The 22452-nt window shown below is 40.6% G+C and overlaps 4 protein-coding genes across 5 annotated transcripts in view; 1 reads left to right on the top strand and 3 right to left on the bottom strand.

The window, feature by feature from the left end:
* LOC127868686 (G protein-activated inward rectifier potassium channel 3-like) overlaps positions 1-22452 on the bottom strand; it is a 318245-nt gene that overhangs the window by 110858 nt on the left and 184935 nt on the right. The gene's annotated exons all lie outside the window — the stretch shown is intronic.
* The window catches only part of LOC127868700 (WD repeat domain phosphoinositide-interacting protein 4-like), a 379045-nt gene that overhangs the window by 210657 nt on the left and 145936 nt on the right, over positions 1-22452 (bottom strand). The window lies entirely within an intron of this gene.
* Positions 1-22452, bottom strand: part of LOC127868704 (collagen alpha-2(VIII) chain-like) — an 82068-nt gene that overhangs the window by 32105 nt on the left and 27511 nt on the right. The window lies entirely within an intron of this gene.
* Positions 1606-16345, top strand: LOC127868684 (uncharacterized). Its single transcript, XM_052410625.1, has 5 exons — positions 1606-1796; positions 2999-3226; positions 10225-13342; positions 15408-15537; positions 16126-16345. The coding sequence occupies exon 3, from the start codon at positions 10226-10228 to the stop codon at positions 12764-12766; it is 2541 nt and encodes an 846-aa protein (XP_052266585.1). The 5' UTR covers positions 1606-1796; positions 2999-3226; position 10225; the 3' UTR covers positions 12767-13342; positions 15408-15537; positions 16126-16345.

The raw sequence follows: 22452 nt of genomic DNA, 5'->3' as shown, positions 1-22452 counted from the left end.
CTAATTTTCTGTTTAGATGTTAAGGCCTTGTATCCAAGTGTCCCGAGAGATGAGGCCCGTGCTGCGGCTATAGAGGCTTTAAACAGGCGAGCGAACCCGGAAATTCCTACAGAGGACGTCATCGTGATGATGGACACTGTGTTGGAAAACAACACCTTCTCCTTCAACGACGAACACTTTATACAGACGGAAGGGACGGCAATTGGCTCACGCCTCGGGCTAAACTATGCATCAACCTACATGGGTGCTTGGGAAGAGGAACTGTTCCGGCGGTCAGAAAAGCAACCGCTCGCATACTTCCGGTTTGTGGATGATGTGTGGGGCTTATGGACGCATGGTATCGATAACTTAAAACTTTCCACACACAAGGAAATGAAATCAATCCTCGCATTAAACTTGAGCTCCGCTATTCTTCGGAAAAACTCGAGTTCCTGGACACGGTGACATCAATACAAAACGGGCGCCTTCAAACCGACCTATATACTTAACCTACTGATAAACATCTGTGCCTACATAGGGATTCTTCGCACCCGGAGTCTACAAAAAAAAGCGATACCATATGGTCTGGGTGTGCGTGCGAAAAGAATTTGTTCAGAGGAGGTTGCCTACCGGAAGCACAGACAGGCGGTCAAAACACAGCTCGTAAACCGTGGATATGACGGAGAGTTTGTAGAGACCGAATTAACAAAGGTCGACAATAAAAAGAGAGAGAACCTTCTACGCGAAAAGAAAAACTCGGAACGTAATACAAGGATTCCGCTCGTGATTACGTTTTCGCGCGCACTACCGAACATCGGCCGTATCATCCGCAGACACCTACACACGCTGCACGCGTCTGATCGAATGAAGGAAGTGTTCCCTGAGCCCCCATTAGTAGCCTTCAGAAGGGATTGCAACCTGCAAGACATCCTAGTACACAAGAAACACAATAGGATGTTCTTCCGGAAGCCCAACATGAGCGGGCCCTGTGGGGCGCAGAGGTGCGCCATTTGCCCGTACATGATGACGGCGGACTACTTCACAGATCCCAGTGGCAGAAAGTACAGCGTGAGAAACAATGTTGATTGCAAATCATCCAATGTTGTATACGCGGTCAACTGTCGTCGCTGTCGCAAGTACGTGTATGTGGGAGAGACCGGCGGAACTCTGTACCAGCGACATCTGTTGAATCTGTCGCGTATTCGCACACAGCACAGTGACCCGGTAGCTGAACATTTCTACACAGACGGACACTCCATGGACGATTTTCAAATTATGGGACTTGAAAAACTAAACGGATCGGACGAGTATCGCAAGACCATTGAGCAATTATGGAAGGCAAAACTAAGGACATACCGACCACATGGCATCAACGTGCAAGAATAAACAGACATGAAAGGGCGCGAAAACAACGTTGACGCCGAAAATGCACGACGTCATATCCGTACATATTTGAAACATCTTGAAATAAAAAATGGCCGCTGATGAAGACCGTGAGGTCGAAAGCTACGGCACAAAATAAATACAGCGTTTTTGTTTATATATATATATATATATATATATATATATATATATATATATATATATATATATATATATATATATATATATATATAGTGTGGTAAATTTACTGGTGTGTAACCGGAACAGTACGGCAGAGACTAATCGATTGACCGGAAACGAATGCAGATAATCAGTAGTCATACTGTAGCCTTACATCTGGACGGACGTCTACTTTTGTATCTGTGTTCATCTTGTGTATTTGTGTCTCCAAACCTGTCCTGAGGGATCTTGGAACAGAGACATCTTTATTTTAGGTAAGTACTACCAGTATTTACTTCACTGGCGCTGCGAGCAATAATTTTTGCAACTTTCGCAGTTCCAAAAATTGAACCTTTGCGGGAACATACCCGCCATTGTGGTTTGATTTTCTGATTGTTTCTGCTGTGGTATGACTCATTTTGTTGTCAAGATTGTGCAGAAACTGCACAATAGTGACATTTAATTTTGCATTTTATGAAAGTGCAACAATATTTTGATATTTGTGATATTTTTTGCGATTTAGGCTTTCGCGGAAAATTGTCCGCCATCTTGTTTTTGCACATGTCGTCAGTAATTATTGACGATTGCATTGTACATTTGTTCTTTTAATCTATAAATTTTGTGAATTAACATTTTAGTTCATTATTCTGGAATAGTTGCATGGTTTCCGAATATTTTCTGGACTAAACTTATTATTAAACAGTAAAAGTACGTGTACTTTCATGCATTTGTAAAACCCATCTTTAGTTTATCTGAAAATTTGAAGATTTATTCTTTTGAGATGTATTTTCATTAGAATTCTTGATATTTCACTGGGAGTTTTTGAATTTCCCGGATTTAACAACCATCTATAAATAACTCGGGATACCCCATTTTTCATTGGTTGTTGCCATGAGCTTACCGGAAACGGAAATCGTTCCATTGTTTACTTTCCGGTGATTGGAATTCTAGCAATTGCATCTATTGTTCACTGATATTTAGTGTAACTAATAATTGTAATTAGTTGCGCTAGTTGATATTAGAGTGCAATAGCAATTGCAGTTTATTTCAACCTGTATTGTTTATTTGATTTAGTTTTTTTTGAAAAAAAATAAATAAATAAATAAATACTTAGGAAATAGTGTCATTTTCATTTCATTGTAAGAATATTACAATTATTGTCAACTTGCTTTATTGCTTCATCACATATTAGTATCATTACTGGTGTATGCATAGTTGAAACAGTAAATTTTCTGAGCGACTGGATATGTTACAAGCATATTTTGGTTTACCGTAAAGCTTTTCTACTTCCTAAAGAGCGCACCTGTAGATATACCGTATTTACTCTAAAGCAATTAATAAATAATTAAGTATAGTAAACCAAATACACTGAAAAAATTTCAGTTTATTATCAAGCTAGTGCTATCATTGCGATTTAAGACTTTGTCATGAATTGTTTTTGGAGAATAATAATTTAATGTCTTTGTTTCTACATTAGTTGTGTTCTAGCCTAGCTAGTGCACGAGTTCCTGCACCCGGAGGTATCTGGCCTTGAGGGTACAGAGGGGCAGTCGCAGTTAGCAGAAGGACTATCGGTTCTCCGGCATCGCTGGGGATCGCGCAGTCTTAGTGAGCAGAGGGATAATCGGTTCTCCGGCATCGCTGGGGATCGCGCATAACCTGCATCATACTTTACCGGCAGTGTCTGGTTGAGTGGAGGTTATAGGTATAAACCCAATCCATTTCCTTTAATAGTTGCCTATTATCCTGGAGTCTATAACACAATTGCATACCATTAAATACTATTCATACTGTGTCTTGATGAATACTGAGAGTTATCAACGGTTATAATACCCGGCATTAAATACTGGGTGTTATATTTTGGATACATGAATTTTTGGTGTTTATGGCCATTTGTTTTATTACATTTATGTCCGTTTGATTCCATTTTTATGAGAACTAGATTTACTATTTAGTATTGTGCGTGATTTAAAGCTAAACTATTGAACAATATTTATACTTGACCCTATCATTAATCACAATCACTAAAGAACAAATACCCGGTACCAAATACTGGGTGCTACATTTTCTAGTGTATATTATTTGATTTGTGATGGCCTTTAATTGTTTTATTACATTTATGCTCATTTGCTTTCATTTTTGATTGGGTGGAGAAAGAGATTTACTTGATCGTATTGTGGAGTGTGATTGTGCTCATTGTAGTAATAATTTTTTGGTGAGCAAGGAAGATTAAGATAAATTGTTGTTTTTAATATCAGTTTTACTGATCATTGCATTTAGATTGCAAGTTGTGTGTGTGTGTCACAGTTCAATTGTAACTGAATTTACTTTAATTTAGACTTGACCTGGACAGTATTATTGACATCCTAATTTTCAACTTGACATTGACCTACCAATTTAAGACGTATTAATCATTTCTTTTCATTAATATCTTGTGCTTCTATTGGAAATCATGGCTAGTAGAATTATTGATGTTGATACTGCGTCTTTTGTGGAACTGAAAACGCTTCCTAATGTTGGAGATAAAACAGCGCAGGCAATAATCAACTTAAGGGAGGAATTTGGTTATGTACCGAAAGAGCGTTTGTCTTTGTTAAGTAGTTTCCGACCAACTACAGAATTCTGGAGGTTTGTAACATTCTCAAAGCAACCTCCGGAAGAGAATGAGGACTCACAGGCAGAGCAAACACCCTCTGAAACATCTGCAGAGCAACCGGAAAAAACTCTGGTCGCTCAACCCAGGCAAAAACTGAACCCATTGAAGGATTTCTCCAAAACAGAAGAAAAAGATGCAGAGGAAGACGAAGGGGTACCTATTGAAAAGGCACATGGAAGATGGTATGATGAGGGAAAGGCAAAGGAAAATCTGGAGGCTTACAGTCATGATATGAGGACACAGACTCCGGAAGACAAAAATCTGGAAAGTAACCAGTATTGGCAACGATGGGGTAGGTCACAGACTCCTGAAGACAAAAAACTGACAGAACAGCAGTGGGTACAATCTACTATCAGAAACATTGAACCAGCTGTTAATAAACTATCTGGACCTCCTCTTTCTGTATCAAATATGCAGGGAACTCGCCCGAAGGCTATCAAACGAGATGAAAGCCCAGATAGTCGATACAAGGTTGTAGCATCTGGTTCTCCGCGACAGTCAAGGGATCGGCAGCGGCAATATTCAATGCAAGCGGGTCAAGTACAAAGTAAACCTGTTGCGGAACCGCAACAACCATTGCCATACCAGTCTTCATCTATGCAACAACCTCCTGTACAGACTCAACCACAACAACCATTGCCATATCAGTACCCGGTGCAACCAACTGGTCCGTATCCACAACCTTACCAAATCCAACAGCTACACCCGGGGCAACCAATGCAGTTCCCACCATGGATGCAAGGACCGCCACAAAATGCATATCCATACCTGGGGTACCCTTATCCACACTGGTATCCGGCTCAAGTGCAGTTCCAGCCTTTCACTAATGGAGATGGGTACCAGGTGATGGGATTACAAGCTGGTGCAGCCAATCACGGATTCGCACCGGCAGGTATAAATGTTCAACCAGCAGGCTCGAATGTTCAAACAAATGTGCAACTGTCGGGAACAAGCGCACAACTTAATGTTTTACCTGCAGCTACAACTGTACAACCCAATGTTCAACCGGCAATTACAGGCGTCATCGTGCCCGAACGAGAGAATCATGCTGGTCGAACTCACCGACAGGATGACAGACGACAAAGGCTGACCCAACAACCAAAGACATTGGTGTATAGTGGGAAGGGTAGTTGGAAGTCGTTTAAAAGCAAGTTTAACCGCTATGTGGTGGTGAATGATTGGAGTGAAAGGGAGAAGAAGGATTATTTGTGCTTGTGTCTTACTGACACGGCAAGTGATTACCATACTCTGATAACTGATAAGATACCGGATATCAATTACAATGCCATCATGGAGAAGATGGAAAGGCGGTTTGGTTGTCAGGAACTCCCTGAAACAGCTATGATTAAGTTTTCTAATGCTTGTCAGCAAAAAGACGAGTTGCTGGATGATTGGGCGGATAGAGTGATGACCTTGGCGACCCATGCTTTCCGGGATCTTCCTGATGAACACATGAATCGCCAAACCATACTACGGTTTTGTCATGGCCTAGTCGATAAACATGTTGGGGAAGGAGTGGCGAATATGAGACCTACCACCATGGAGGAGGCTATAGACAAAGTAAAGTGGGCGAAATACACCCGCGGACTAATATACAACAAACAAGAGACAATTACTAAAGGAGTGGTGGCGGAAGTGCAGGTTGCAGCAGTCACGGCACCGAAGTCACCGCCAGGAATAACCAGAAAAAGGGAAGAGGATAGAATGGAGGACTTTGAAAAGAGTTTCTGTCTTCTTGAAGAGAAAGTTAATATGATTGCGGATAAACTGGAAAAATTATCCTCAATACCAAGACGAAGAACTTTTCCATCGCCTTCCAGGAGTCCATCGGAGATGATTTGTTACAAATGTAATAAAAAGGGTCATTTGCAAAGGGAATGTCCCATTAAGCAGTCTTCATCTGGAGAATACAGGTCACGTTCTCCGGAAGGTGAAAGAAGATGCTTTAACTGTCAAAACACTGGGCACTGGCGGAAAGATTGCCCGGAACTGCAACGTGCTGCGAAGAAGGACAAGCAAGTTTCCTTTGTGGACCGTCACAGTGATTTAAACAGCAGTGGGTCGGAGTCAGAGGCCTAACTTCGATCCAACCAGTGGATGGCCAGACGAATACCTTAGAGGAAGTACAAGTCCATGAGGTTCAGACTACCAACACTCTGTTCAGAATTCCAATAAAAATACAACATTGGGAAATTGATGCTGTGATTGACACGGCGGCACAAGTAACCATTATTTTGCAGACCGTTTTTGATAAAATTGGTAATGGCATACCCATTTTAAAACACGTGACCTTAAGGACAGCGGGAAAAGACATGAAAATGACCGGTTTTGTAGCTGGTCCTATGTTGATTAAAATGGGTGATAGGGAGATTCGTGAGAATGTGTATGTGGCCCCTAATGACAATGACATGCTTCTGGGAAAGGACCTTATGACAAAGTATAGTGCATACATTAATATCCCGGATATGTATATTAATATAGGGGGACAGACTCTTTACATGACTTGTAAGGAAACACATACTCCACGGGTATCCAAAGTTACGGTCTCTAGATTGACTAAAATCCCTCCCCGATGCGTAATGACTGTATCTTGTACTGTTAAAGACCAACCTGGAACATACATACTTGAAGGGACCGACATTAAAGACCTACTGATATCCCGGTCGTTGCATACTGGGACACAAATAAATGTGACTGTTTTTAACCTAAGTGACCACAATGTTAGGTTGAAGAGGAAAACGTGTGTGGGGACAGCGGAGACAGTGGAGGTAATGTCTGCGTTGCCTGAAGAATATCTGTGTGTAGGAGAGATTAACACGGTGGAACAGGAAAACGTACGGGAGTTACCGGAACATTTGACAGATGTTTGGCAAAGATCTAGCGAACATTTGAGCGGCGACGAGAGGGAACAGTTGCGTTCTTTGCTGCTTGAATTTCAAGATGTCTTCGCTAAAGATGAATATGACCTGGGCAATTTTACAGCCATGGAACATGAAATTGACACCGGTGATGCCAGGCCAGTGAAGCAAAAACCCCGGAGAACTCCAATGACATTTGTATCGGAGGAAGAAGGGCACTTGAACAAAATGCTTGAAGCTGGTGTTATTGAACCATCGTACTCTGATTGGAGCGCGAGTCCAGTCCTGATCCGTAAGCGTGATGGGTCGGTGCGGTGGTGTGTGGACTATAGGGGGCTGAATGATGTCACTAAGAAGGATGTATATCCATTACCCCTCATTGAGGATTGTACAGATATGCTGTCCGGACAGAAATGGTTTTCTAAACTGGACGCTAACTCCGCTTACTGGCAAATTTCGATCAAAGAGACAGACAGGAAAAAGACAGCTTTCAGCACCAAGTATGGCTTATTCCAGTTTGTAAAAATGTCATTCGGCTTATGCAATGCACCGGCGACATACTCCAGAGTAGTAAACCTAGTTCTGCAAGGGCTGACGTGGAATGAAATCTTGGCTTTTTTAGATGATATTTTGGCCATGGGAAAAAGCTTCACAGACCACCTTGGTACACTACGGACAATATTTGAAAGGTTCCGAAAATACCAATTGAAGTTAAAACCCAAGAAATGCTTATTATTTCAAAGGAAAGTTGAGTTCCTGGGCCGATGGGTAGGCCCGGATGGATTGACTATGTCAGAAAGTGACATTCAAGTAGTGATGGACTGGCCGACACCCAAGACGTCTAAAGAAGTGGAAAGATTTTTAGGTTTGGTGAACTATCACCGAATGTTCATCAAGGGCTATGCAGACCGGTCAATGGCATTGTATGCTATCACAGGAAAGAAGAATTTTAGCTGGGGTCCAGAGCAAGAACTATCTTTTGTGGATTTGAAGTCTGCTTTAACTACTCCCCCGGTATTGGGATTGCCAAATGACAAGGATCCTTACATTTTGGACACAGACGCCTCCGAAGTAGCAATTGGAGGGGTGCTATACCAGGTACAAGAAGGACAACCAAGGGTCATTTCATACGGGTCGTATGCCTTAACCAAAGAACAGAAACGGTACTGCACGACCCGAAAAGAACTTTTAGCTGTGGTTCGCTTTACCCGGCAATATCGTCATTATCTTCTTGGTCGTCATTTCACTCTGCGCACGGATCATAGCAGCTTAACATGGTTAAGATTGCACGATGGCTGGAGGAACTTAGCCAGTATAACATGGAAGTTCAACTTAGGGCAGGTGCAAAGCACGGCAATGCTGATGCTTTGTCCAGGGGACCCATCGTGGATGATTGTGAGGGGTATGTTCTAGGTCATGGTTTGGAACACTTGCCTTGTGGGGGGTGTGACTACTGTAAACGGGCAGAAAAAAACTGGGGGCATTTTGTGGAGGATGTCGATGACGCGATCCCATTAGCAAAATCGATAGCGAATGAGCAGGAGAAGACACGGGAAGTATGGGATCCAGGAATAGGCAATATGAATGAGGTTATCAACACTGTTCGGGTAGAGGAATTGAGCAGAATATCTGAGACAGAGTTCTGCGAAGCTCAAGCAGAAGAATACGAGTTTAAGTTGTTGCACGGCTGGCTAATGTACCATGTTACTCCATCAGAGGGGGAATTATTTTTAGCTGGTGCTACCGAAAAGTTTTATTGGATTAACCGTACATGCTTCACAATGAAAGAGGGGTTAATCTATCGGCTTGATCCGGAGAGCGGTCTGGAACAGCTGCTGGTGCCAAAGAATCTCCGGGCACCGGTTTTAAGTTACCATCATGATATACCTTTAGCTGGTCATCAGGGAATAGACCGGACAAAATGGAAGATCCAAGAGAAATACTACTGGAAGGGAATGGTTAAGGACATCGAACGTTACATTGAGAAATGTTCGGAATGCGCTCGTAGTAAGAAACCAAATCGAACAGCCAAATGGGAAATGCAAATTTTTCACTCTGGTGTTCCGATGGAAAGAGTTCACTTGGATTTTCTGGGACCTTTGCCGAAAACCAAAGGCGGCAATGAATATATTTTAATGATGGTAGATCAATTTACAAAATGGGTTGAGTGTATCCCGTTACCGTCACTTACTGCCGAAGTTACAGCTGAAGCAATGGTGAATCAATTCTTTTCCCGGTTTGGCATTCCATTCGAGATATTCACAGATAGGGGCACAAATTTTGAAAGCAAACTGTTCAAGGAAGTGTGCTGTCTTCTGGGAATAGATAAAAAACGGACGACCCCTTACCGCCCTTCCGCAAACGGTCAAGTGGAGCGATATAACCGTACGTTAATGGAGGCAGTACGGTGTTTTACAGCAAACCGTCAAGACTCGTGGGATGTCAACTTACCGCAGATAGCAGGTGCGTTACGCTCATCTGTAAATCGAAGTACTGGGTTTACTCCTAACAAAATGATGTTAGGGAGAGAAGTGTATAGCCCGGCTGATTTAGTCTTCCCTTCACAGAAGATTAAATTTACAACTGAATCTGAATACGTGTCCCGACTGGAGAATTCTATAAAAGACGCGCATGACCAAGCCAGAGAAACACTGAAGGCCGTGCAGAAAACAAGGAAAAGAGATTATGATCTCCGGCGTAACAGCAAGACTTATAAGGTGGGTGATCCGGTATATATGCTGGATACCGCACACAAGAAAGGGACATGTTACAAATTGTCATTCAAATGGGACGGACCAGGAATAGTGACACAGCAGATATCTCCTTATCTGTACCGAATAAGACACAAAAATGTGGTCAAGACAGTTAATCATGACCGGTTGAAAATCTGCAAGGAAACAAATCTTCCTAAATGGGCCAATCAAGAAATTGACCGACTGACTGGACTGTTAGGTGTTGACAGCGACGAGACAATCTATTGTTTGTGTAGACAGCCAGATGACGGTTCGTTCATGATTCAGTGCGATTGGTGTGATGAGTGGTTTCATGGTAGATGTGTGAATGTGAGTGAGGAAGAAGGTGTGAGGATAAGGAAATATAAGTGTCCAAATTGTTGAAGGCGTACTCTCGATAGTGAATGATATACTTAAAAATTTAGTTGTAAAATGTAGTCGTGGTTATTTGTTTTAGCATGTCTGACTCCGGCTCGGCAACAGATAGTCCCAAACGAGGGAGGAGGGAGGTTTTGGAGAAGAAGGCCCGGGTGATACAGGAGGTGGAGGTAGCCAACTCCGAAGGCAAACTCCTGTATGGCACGGCAAGGGAGCTAGTGCATGCCCTGGGACAGGTTCACTCCTCAAGGTTGCCACAGGAGAAGATTCAAGAGCTCATCAAGTGGCAATATGATATTGCGGTTAAGCAGCGCAAGAATCGTTTTGTTTCTGAGCTCCGGTACCATGCAGATGTAATCTGCTCGAAAGAATTCGTGGCGAAGGCGTTCGGCAAAGCTGCGGCCAAGAAAACTTGTCTAGGAGTGTCGCTGAATGCTCGTCAAAGAGGAGGTACGGTACGGAAGACAACTGGACGACCGAAGATTTTTTCGGGATTACAGTCCGGATTTCCGGCTCTACCGGCCACAGCTTCGAGGGTCCCGGCAACTGTGTCGCTGGGAGCAATCAAGGTGGAAGAGGCTTCCGGAGACGACGAAGAGCTGCCCATGGAGACCGAAGTGCTTTCGGTTATAGCGCCAGAAGAAGATCAATCAACTTCTTCTTTCTTCGCGGCGTTGGATGAAGTGGGAGAGTTCTACGTCGTTGATGATGTGGGGCAGTGCGAAGATACCCCACTGATCAAGGAAGGACGTGCTCCGGTGGAGGGGACTCCGATTTCGGTTGGAGCCTCTAATGCTGGGGTAGCTAGGGTCCCGGTCGAGGCTGGGAACCTGGCACCATTGGTAATTCCTACCCAGGTGTTTACCAATAGTTCCTATGGTGTGAGGGAGCCACGGAAAAGAAGTTATCCGATGAGGGAGGAACCAGCCGAATCGACACCAGTCGTGCCAGAGTGTGTGCCGGTGTGGAAAATCCTGAAACCCTCAGTCTGGACTAGACTGGGTAGCCGCATGGAAGAGCCCATGAAAAAGAAACGAACGTCCCGTTGTCCGTTAATGGGATGTACGTCAGATTCTCGCCATCTAAGCAGACACGTCTACCAGAGGCACCTTCCTGAGCGATTCCAGCTAGGCAATTTGGCGAATCCGGCTTGGCAGGTAGCTCGGTTGCGAGGGCTTAGATGGCTCGCTCTACAACTCGTCGGAGATGATCGGCTTGGTACCCTGCTAGATTTTGCCCAGAAGAATGACTTAGGCATCAACGCGGAGGTGTCTCTATCTGATGTAGATAGACAGTGGTTGTCCGAGTTTGCTCGTCAATCAGGATGGCCGGAAGTGGATTTCGACATCCAACGTCTAAACTCGCAGGCTCTTCTTGCTCATTGGCGTGTCCTTGTCGGTCTACTGAAACATATTCCAAGGGATCGGCAAGTGTACTTCTTCAACCTGGACAGTCAGCGTACCTCTAGTACCGTCCCGGCTGCGGCTGGGTTACATGTTCAAGTCCCTGAAGTGGAGCATCCAAGTACCCCGACACCCCCGGTTGTGGCAGTGACGGAACCTGTAAGACGTGGAACGGCTCATGCTGCGGCTGGGTTACATGTTCAAATCCCTGAAGTGGAGCATCCAAGTACCCCGACACCCCCGGTTGGGGCAGTGACGGACCCTGTAGGACGTGGAACGGCTCATGCTGTTTCTAATATACTGAACACGTCTGTTAGGGAGTATCTGGCAGTGTCCGGACAGGCAAACCTCTCGTTGGCTAGGGGGAGTACATCCCAAGCGTCAGGACGACCAGTAACGACCAGGATTTCGGCCTTCGATTCTCATTTTCACCTGGACCGGTCTCTAGTGAAGTTGGGTATGCCGTATTACTCAGATATCCGGACCATTCTGGATGCAGATGTGGGGATCAGACCCCAAGTTGAAGTGGATGTGGTAGGAGGTGTCCTGATCTATTGTGACCCCGAGACCTACCCGACATCCTTCCCGGCTCAGGCTGGGTTTGGTGTCGCGGTGGGATTACATCCCCGGAAAGCGGCAAGATTCAACCCTGAGCTCTACCGTCATTTAAAACAACTCCTGAGGAATGAACGAGTAGTGGCATTGGGAGAAGTTGGGTTGGATCGAACCGAGCCAGCAGATACTTGGGGGCTACAGGAGGAAGTTCTCACAAGGATATTAGAATTGTCATCCCCTTGTCAACCAATCATCCTTCATATCCGGGATGGGGAGGATCGGCAGTCCGGAGTGCTCTATCTGATGTGTCTGGAATTATTAAAGCCCAATGTTGCTCGGACGCAGAAAGTGGTGCTGCATTGTTTCACCGGCGCGCAAGAGGTAGTGATCAGGTGGTGTAAGGCATTCCCAAACTGTTTCTTTAGTTATTCAGGACAAGCCCGGCTTTTCACGGAGGCGCAGAAACAGGCAGTCCGGAGGGTCCCGGCGAACAGGCTGTTGATCGAAACTGACTCGCCATACTTTCGACCAGCTGGGGCTCGGATGTGCACTCCATCCTTTTTAGGGGACGTCGCCAACGTGATTGCGTCATATCGGGATAGTGAGGTCCGGGATGTGTGTCAGCTCACTTTGAGGAATTCCACTCAACTGTTTGGGCTATAAATAGCATAATGTAATATGACATTCGTGTGGCCAATTATTGAATTTTGAATATAGAGTTTTAATATTTTAATGTTTAGGACACTAATTTTAACAGAAAGGAAACACAACTGAAGTGTATAGACAATGAATGGAAGTGAAAGTTTGGAAAAACTCCGTTGTTAATTATAAGTTTAAAGAAAAACTATATGCTGGGCACAATTTACTCCTCTAGTCTGTTCTAGTGGACAATTAATGGAGCACTGCAGAATTGAATACAAAATAAAGTATCATCAGGGCCCGGAACTTTAGTGTAGGCCAAATTTTTGATGAAGTAACAAGTTACCAAGACTGAAAAAGGACTCTATGTCTCTTTCCCGTTGGATAAAATGGGGAGGAGTGTGGTAAATTTACTGGTGTGTAACCGGAACAGTACGGCAGAGACTAATCGATTGACCGGAAACGAATGCAGATAATCAGTAGTCATACTGTAGCCTTACATCTGGACGGACGTCTACTTTTGAATCTGTGTTCATCTTGTGTATTTGTGTCTCCAAACCTGTCCTGAGGGATCTTGGAACAGAGACATCTTTATTTTAGGTAAGTACTACCAGTATTTACTTCAATATATAGATATAGATTGATAGATAGATAGATAGATAGATAGATAGATAGATAGATAGATAGATAGATAGATAGATAGATAGATAGATAGATAGATAGATAGATAGATACATAGATAGATAGATAGATAGATAGATAGATAGATAGATAGATAGATAGATAGATAGATAGATAGATAGATAGATAGAAATAATAAATCGGAGCTTTGATGAGAGTTCGAGCCAACCGGAAATTCGAGCCAAGTGAGTTCGAGCCATCGGGTTTCGACTGCATGTGCAGTACATTTTAGATGGATGACAATGGATGCACAGCAATTCCTTAGGCGATCAAACAGCCATTTTTCACGTTAATTTAATTTGTCTAATTTTATTGACAGAAATGTCATGTTAAGAAGGCGTGTAAACGTTATAAAGTTGAAATTGTTACGTTTGCTATTTAAATGTATTTTCCAAAGCTCAACATTTGTTTTAATAAAAAAGACACATATTCATTCATTCATTCATTCACATGGCAATTATAATATTGACAGTTTTCCCATGATTTAACACAGTGTTCAATGTATTAAAGGAGAATGTTGTTTTTTATAAACTGAGTACGTACCCATTTGGGAAATCTTATCTTGATTTTTTTTCGCCTTTGTGAAGGAGTTTGTAAATGGTGGTCATCTAGACTCGTTAACGCAACATATGATGTAACGCACAAATATATTTATATTATAATTTATATGACCAGTTTGGGACTCGAGCGACTATTAAAGTTATCCTCACAACGCCTATTTTGCTAAGAATAAATGACGATTGCATATTCTCTTTGTAAAAGTCTTGTAAAAACACAATAAGAGTTGATTCTAGCTCAAATTCATTTTTGAAGTTAATGAAGCACTGTTTGTAAGTTAAACTGACCTTTCCAACAACTTTATTTATACTAATTTTTGGGAGGAAAATATGCAAATACATCACTTGATTGAGTATGGATGAAACTGTTTTCCAAAGTACTTTAGTTCTTATCTTTACAATTTGCTTTAGACAATTTTTGATGATCACATTCATATCTAACTCGCATAAGAGTTCGATTTCTAAGTTTCATATTTATGAATTGTCGCCGCAATTCATTCTTCAAAAACTGCTGATAAATGGTAAACACGCATTAACTTCCTTTTTATGCCAATCGTACAGCACATCGCATTAAATGTTACCCCAAATGAATAATAGTCTGTCTATGAACATTGCTTTAGTAATATCGCATGCGCTACCTGTTCTGATCTGATACCTTTTCTGATTGGTTAGCTATGACGTGCGCACGTCATATCTATCGCGTGCGCACGTCTTAGCTATCGAGTGCGCACGTCATAGCTATCGCGTGCGCACGTCATAGCTTTCGCGTGCGCACGTCATAGTCATCGCTTGCGCACGTCATAGCTATCGCGTGCCGCGTCATAGCTATCGCGTGCCACGTCATAACTATCGCGTGCGCACGTCATAGAGACCGTTAAATAAAATATTGCCAATGTCCCCTTTATGCCACCGTATGCTGGTACCATTTATGTGTTGAATATTTTTTGATAAGATAAAAGTATTTTAATCTCATCATTCTCTATGTAGCCGATCATTCGGAATTGGAAACAAGTATGGTCGTTTTTCTCGTCGAAATCACTAAAAGATAGACCCTGTTAGCTGTCTCCAGTATACTAAGACATGTCTTAAATCGGAAGAAACGCCACTTTGTGTGTCAACACTTCTAGCATATAATGTTTAATATGTATGGTAAGAATTGATAAATTATTCTATAAATAATTATTAAATGATTAGTAAGTTGACGTCATTATTGTGTTGTAAACATTGGTGGTAATGTCTTCATGTGCGCAGAGTTGCTTCCAATAGTAACTATATAACAACACTTTTTATGCTATAGACCAACATAGACGTTTTAGTCATATATTACAAACAAAAAACAAACATTTTGCATATGTTTTTGTCTAATTCATTTGTTCAAGTATATATAGTTAGTTTTACGTGTGGCTATGTATATCCTTCACACGTAGGTTTCTTGAGTACGTAGCGCTGGACACCATAAGCAACACATACTGCAAGAACCTCTTGGGCGCGGGCAGCGTGTTCACGACAAACATCTGCGCAGGCGCAACGCACACCGGCGGCACGGGCCACTGCTCGGTATTACGCTTTAAAAGATGCGTCTTTTTACGTCACATGTGTATGATGATATAGTCAAAAGGGTCACGTTAGATTAGACACGGTTTACCACGTTCGTTTGGTGATATTGTGCATATGATGTCACATTGGTCTGTTGAAAAAGACTCTTGATGTCATATTTGTAAATATAAACAGCATATATCGCAAACGGCAGTAGTCTTTTTTACGGACAAAGTTATGTTTTCAGGTTTTTGTCACTATTGCCATATTGCAGCATTATGTTTTCTTATCGCAAGCATTGTTTGCATCACACTAATATGCCTGATATCGGTCTGATACAAGTGTACCTGATACATCTTAGTATCAGGTCAGTAGAAGTTTATAAAGTCAATTTGTCAAGATTACTCGGAATGAGCTATAAAAATGCGATATAATGAAATTAAATGAAGCAAACACCTTTTAAACCAACGTGCTATAATAGTTAAGCCACAAAAGTAACACATACATCGAAAACGTACTTTGCAAATGCTGAGAATGAATCTGCGAGCCTCGCTTGATGTATTGCAAAACATTTTAGTATCCCGGTATTTTGATGTTTTATTTTTCAAGGGCGACTCCGGTGGCCCATTGGTGTGCAACAAACGTGGCGTCTGGGAGCTGGCCGGAATCACGAGCTGGGTCGACGGGGAGTGCTCGAAGCCCATGAGCCCGGGGGTGTACACGTGCGTGACGTCATACCTCACCTGGATCCAGCAGCATATGAACGCACAAAGAGTAATTGTTGGACGTGTCTGGCAAAATAATTGAAATAAAAAGATTATAAATAAAATCTTTCAGGATGCAGTGTTTGTTTTTATCACCCTAAAACGTTGATACAAACATTATGTTTATCAAGTCGTTGGAATCACATACCAGTCGTGTTAATTGTTTCTCAACTGCTTGAGCCCAATATTTATACGTGATGTATAGGTGCAAATGAGTTCTGCTCCAGTTTTGAAATCATCCCCATGTCTTTGAAACAAAAGTATTTCGAATCATTTTATATAGTAAAATGCACAGGTGGTTAGCGTGTGGCTATGATATTAATTAGTGAAAAAAATCATTTTGAATGATAACTTATCAAATTATAACGAACAATCTTTTCTGAAAAAAATAATTTCACTATCAAATATATAACAAGGTATTCAACTCCAAATCACCCGAAAACGGGGTGCATCGCTTTGAACAGCCATAACTTCATCAATTGGGCAGCGATTTTCACGAGCTCCGTCTTATTCAACGCAGAAATTAATTTCTTTTCTGGAAATGTACATATCTTGCAATATTTTTACAAATGCTGGGTCAAATTTTAAGAAATAACGCGATACACAACTCGCATGACCTACTCCTTGTCGATCGGACCCGATGAATGAATCTTCAGGTGTAAAGGCACACCTTCGCATTGGATCAATGAAATGTTTAAAATGTCAGCCAGTTGAAATGTGTGTAAACAATAGTTTTAAACGGCGCTGGGCAGTTAGTTTTGATGCATAATGTAACGGCAAGAACGGTAAGATTGTTTTTTTCATACGTTTTATTGAATTATGGTACCGAGGTCCGTGAACTTTGCAGGGAAAATGCCCTTTACTCCGTGAAGATTTCACACCAGTACCAGTTTTGCGTACAGAGCCTCATTAGTTCCCGCATCTACAACGACCACAATGACTTTGCCGTGGTTCTCCAGCCGTTCTTCCGCGACACCGAGCCTGTCCGTGACCACGTGAGTGCTGCTTTAAAAGGGTTTTTTATGCATGTGCGTAAAGTGTCGTCCCAGATTATCCTGTGCACACTGTGCGACAATTTTCGCCTTAACTTGTTTTTTGCCAAGAAGAGACTGTCCTTAAACGAAAAATATCATAAAAGCGGAAAGTGTCGTCCCTGATTAGCCTGTGTGGACTACACAGGCTAATCTGGGACGACACTTTACGCACATATATTAAACCCCTTTTAACAGAGCATGGCTTATATGTGGTTTTATTTGTATTTAAAATATTTTAAATTTCAACCCAATTAAATCGTTAAGGACATCTTGCAATCGCCTTTTCAATTTAAGCTGCTGCATTAACAAAACACATTGGATAATGTTCGACCCACTATATATTTTGGATTTTTCTGATGAGATGCAGCAAATGCAAATGAGATGGCGCTAAGAAAAGGAAGTGGCTCAAATAAAATTTTCACTATGATATACTGACATATAATTTACATAATCGTTTCTGTGTATTATTTTTACAGGATTTACACGTGTGTGCTGGCTACTTGTACAATTTATCATTAGATTCGCGTACGTTTTGACAGATGAGAAATTATAAAACGTAGTTAACCAGGTCTGCCTTGGTGAATTAAAACTTAATTCTTTGCAAGATCAGGAAATAAAACATTATTCAACTTTTTACACTCATGTGAACGGGCAGTGACATACCTGTTCGTGATCAGCTTCCGTAACTCTAACCTAAATAAGCCACATGCTAAAAGCTTCCATTGCATATATAAATATGGCTATTAATTCAATGTATTCACAACATAATTATGATCTAATCCAGTCAATAGAACAAATTGAATTTCACACCACAAATTAAAAAGGAGTCCAATAATTCTCAGGAAGTGAACACTTCTTTTATTTTTTTGATTAAGTTGTTATCTTTTCGAACTGCTTATTTACAAATTATCAAGGATACACTCGCGCAGCGACGAAAATATTGTTGAGCTTATTGATATGCCATTCCATTTGGGTCAAAAGTACAAATACGCCAACCGCTAAAAATAGATATCACCGCGGTGACAAAATTGTTACCGCGGTGACAAATTGTCACTGCATGCCAAATATCAAGTTGCTATCTTCAACATTGCAAAAGTGTACCCCATATATTTGACTTTTGACCTTAATGGATGACCTTGACTTTTCACCACTCAAAATGTGCAGCTCCATGCGATACCCATGCATGCGAAATATCAAGTTGCTATCTTCAATATTGCAAAAGTGTACATTAAATGAGCGATTTTGACCCATATATTTGAGCTTTGACATTGCAGGATGACATTGACCTTGAGCTTTCACCACTCAAAATGTGCAGCTCCATGAGATACACATGCATGCCAAATATGAAGTTGCTATCTTCAATATTGCAAAAGTTATGGCAAATGTTTAAGTTTGACGCAAACAAACAAAGCAACAAATCAACAAACCAACAGACATGTCAAATACAATATGTCCCCTACTATAATGGTGGGGGACAGAAAAGTCGAAGGTTTCTGGAACTGGTTAATGTGAACTACTATATTCAAGTTCATGCTAGGTAATGAAATATTGTTTAATAAAACAATGTGGCTTAGCAGTTTAACTATGTTTTGACGCCCTGTTATTATTGATCAGTGGCTGTATCGGTAATAATCTCACATTGCGCAAATTCCACTGCCACAAAGAACCAATAACTCAAGTGCATTGTTTCTGTAAGAAATTGTATTAGAACACACACATATGTTCCAGGTTTGAACAAACATCGCAAAAAAGCAGATAGGTCGGCCAAACTGTGTATTTCCCCTCCATGATTAATATCCGTGTGTGGTTTTGTGTGTGCGTTTGTCAGAGTATGCGTGTGGGGTACATATCGTACAGATTGTTTAATTCATGCTGCTGATACGTTTTAACTTAAATTGTTTTTTATGAATCTTCTGCATGGCTTTGGATTACGTACGTAATTACGTTAGAGAAATAAAAAATATATATGAAAAAAATGAACATTATCTACAGAATTGAAGTCACGTGATGACACTATTTGCCATGTTCTCATAGCAATCTCCGTTTAACTGGCTGTATCTGTTTTGGAAAAATGCAAAAGCTATATAGTAGATCAACAAGAATAAAATATATTTAGTTAATAAAAAAGACTTTTATATTTTGAACGCAAATGCTTGATGTCAAAAGCGCTGTATTTAAGGAAACACAGTCGATTTGATTTTAAAACAAACACAATGTCACAACTAAAAAAGTTCCTTAAGTTCCCAAAGTATAGTTCTCTACATGTTTGGATCCTTTAATGTTCACTGAAAAGCACACCATTGATAGATTCTCGAACAATAGCGAAATATTTTAAACAACATTCTCTTCCTCTAGACATCTCCATACTTTATGTTTAACTTCCGGTCATTAGTGCCACCTCAGAATTATCGTTGGCTCGTTTATAAATTCATCTCCAGAAAACGGTGTAGCCGATGACTATAAGCCGTGGTATTGAGTCACCGGGATTCCACTGGGATTTGCGGCTTAAACGAGCTAGCAATTTATTACTAAACAAACTGTGTTTAGTCATGTAACTTAATGAAGTTATAAAGCTGCGACACATTGCGGTTCATTATATAATTCCGCCTTACATTTAACAAATACTCTGACCCAACTCAAATATTTCGAAAACATTATTTGTACTGTTATCCACATGTCAGGCAAATATACAAGTGAACCCTTTGCTGCAGCAGTAGGAGAGGCATCTTAGTGTAACTGCGCCCAGTTATTGCTGGCAATGTACCAAGTAACAAAGAACGAGTCACGACAGTGTAGTAGACAAGACCCACCCGTACACAATAAACACACAAAATAATACAACTGGGGTTACCACCTTGGAACAGTCAATGCACATCATTTGGGGTTTCAACCGTTTTTAAAGAGCTATATTATAAATATAAAACGTTGAGCAGAATGCATTATACAACATTGAAGTGCAAATAAAATTTAAGGTCTTAGCATCACGATATAAACTAAATATAATAAAAGATCATTCAATTTAACCCATATATGCCTAGTGGACACTCCCATCCTTCTAAATTGGATCAATTTATAAAAAAAAAATATGGATGACTAGTACACTTATTTCTATATTAAGAATATTTCTTACAGAAATTCCTATAAGCAAACAGCGTAGACCCTGATGAGACGCCATATCATGCGGCGTCGCATCTGGGTCTACGCTGTTTGCCAAGGCCTTTTTTCTAGACGCTAGGCATAAATGGTTTTAATGGCTACGTTCAGACAAGAAACCCAGAACGGTCACTTGCTGAGGCGCGATGAAATATAACCAAAACAAGAATTAACTACATCTCGTCTTTATTATAAAGCATATGAGAAATATGATCAATTACTTTAACATTCTTATCATCGCCGTGTTATTCAGGAAGAACCAATTGTAAATAAAAGCAGGCCAAGTACAACGCTTGGTTGTTTTTTTCCTAATCCACATAAAATAGCACAAGTTTAATTATTTCAGATACATTAATTTGTTATAGCAAGTCAGTGACGTCCATGAAGAGCCAAGTTAGCTTGTATTCGTAAAAAGCTGTAAGATAATTGTAAAATATAGTAGAGTGGCTTTAAGGTTTCGTCTTAATACCGTTGCTATATTACTAATACGTATTGTTCTGCGTAGAGCGGCATAGCCGTATAAATATACACTGATGTTAAGGAAAATATACATTTGTATATAAGTTGGTCTTTAAAAATGTTAAAACTAATAGGAAATACAACGCTTGTAGCCCAATTCGAGCAAAATATGTTAATATTGTTTAGATTTATTGGTATATTTCGATCGAACTGAGCTGCATCTAATGTACTTAGAATGCGGGATTCAAACTGTCTTCCAAGTCTTACCGCTACCACAAGTCGTGATATCAAAGTTTTCTCATCACTGGGAATTATTTACTTTACATAAAAATATAGAAAATACAAAACTGTTATAATATAGCCGTTTTGTTTTAAAATTGACGACAATTTGCTGAAATCATGTTAGTATGAGGGATGATACCGACGCAACTGGTAACAGACCCATTTTAAAGCAAGATAATGAATGCTTAACATGATTAATATCAACGATTAGCTATTATATACAATGTAAACGATGCAACTATCCTTAAGCTGTACAAACAGATAATATGCACAGAGAAATAAACACAACAATACCGGTACGCGAGTGCAGGTTCAAATAACGTCAGCGGTGATTATATATTGGTTAATCGGTCAAAAAAAGTTCACAGTACATACAGTTTGAGGGGAAGAAATCAAATGCAGAACCACTGCTTTGCAACAATGTGTTTTCAGGTGTTCTTTTTAAATAAATTTTTATAATAAGGGGTATAGAAATTTCCAGTCGAGGGATTTCAGTCTGATGGTTCCTGTTGTAAAACCGGTGTAGCGTGATTCTTGACAGACCGTGATTTGTGTCAGATAAAACGGAAAACGCAGGGGAATGCGCATGCGCAGTAGAATAAAATCAAACTCGATCATGGCCGTGATTACTGTCAGATTACAATCTAAGGTAAGCATGTATTATTTACATTATTTAAATATAAGTACTGTTCACTTATGACATTCTATGTATATAACTCGATGTAGAACTACAGTTAAAATTTACATTCACATTTACCATGGTTCGTTCGCATTTATTTTAAGGTTCATGAAAAGTGTAAAAAGGCGTATTCTTCACATAGGAATATTTCAATAAAAATTTTAGCAATTAATTCAATTAATATGTCAATAGGCTCGTAAATACTTGAAGAAGATATTAGTAAATGATAAAAAAAAATATGATGCAAAATGTTGCTTTTGAAGAAATATACAGCGCATACATGAAATTATCAAAATAACAAACGGAGGTAAATTGAACAAATTCCTTTTGTCAAACTGTTGTATAAACTTGATTTTAGGTACTACAAATGAAAAGTCCATACAACCCACACCAACAATCTTAAAATATGCAAAAGAAAAACATCAAAAACTGTCAAAAATTACCACAAAAAATGGGAACTACTTTAAATATGATGGATTTTCCAGTGAACCTTCATTTTCAATTTTACTGATTAACTCGCAATACAGTACTTAGTATCGTCACAAAATGACACAATGATAAAAAA

This window comes from Dreissena polymorpha, chromosome 2, assembly GCF_020536995.1.
Source record: "Dreissena polymorpha isolate Duluth1 chromosome 2, UMN_Dpol_1.0, whole genome shotgun sequence".
NCBI lineage: Eukaryota > Metazoa > Mollusca > Bivalvia > Myida > Dreissenidae > Dreissena > Dreissena polymorpha.
The sequence above is the reverse complement of the archived record's forward strand: the minus strand, read 5'-3'. Positions and strand labels throughout refer to the sequence as shown.

Coding starts and splice junctions, on each gene's coding strand:
- LOC127868684 (XM_052410625.1), top strand. CDS start 10,226: ATGTCTGACTCCGGCTCGGCAACAGATAGTCCCAAACGAGGGAGGAGG.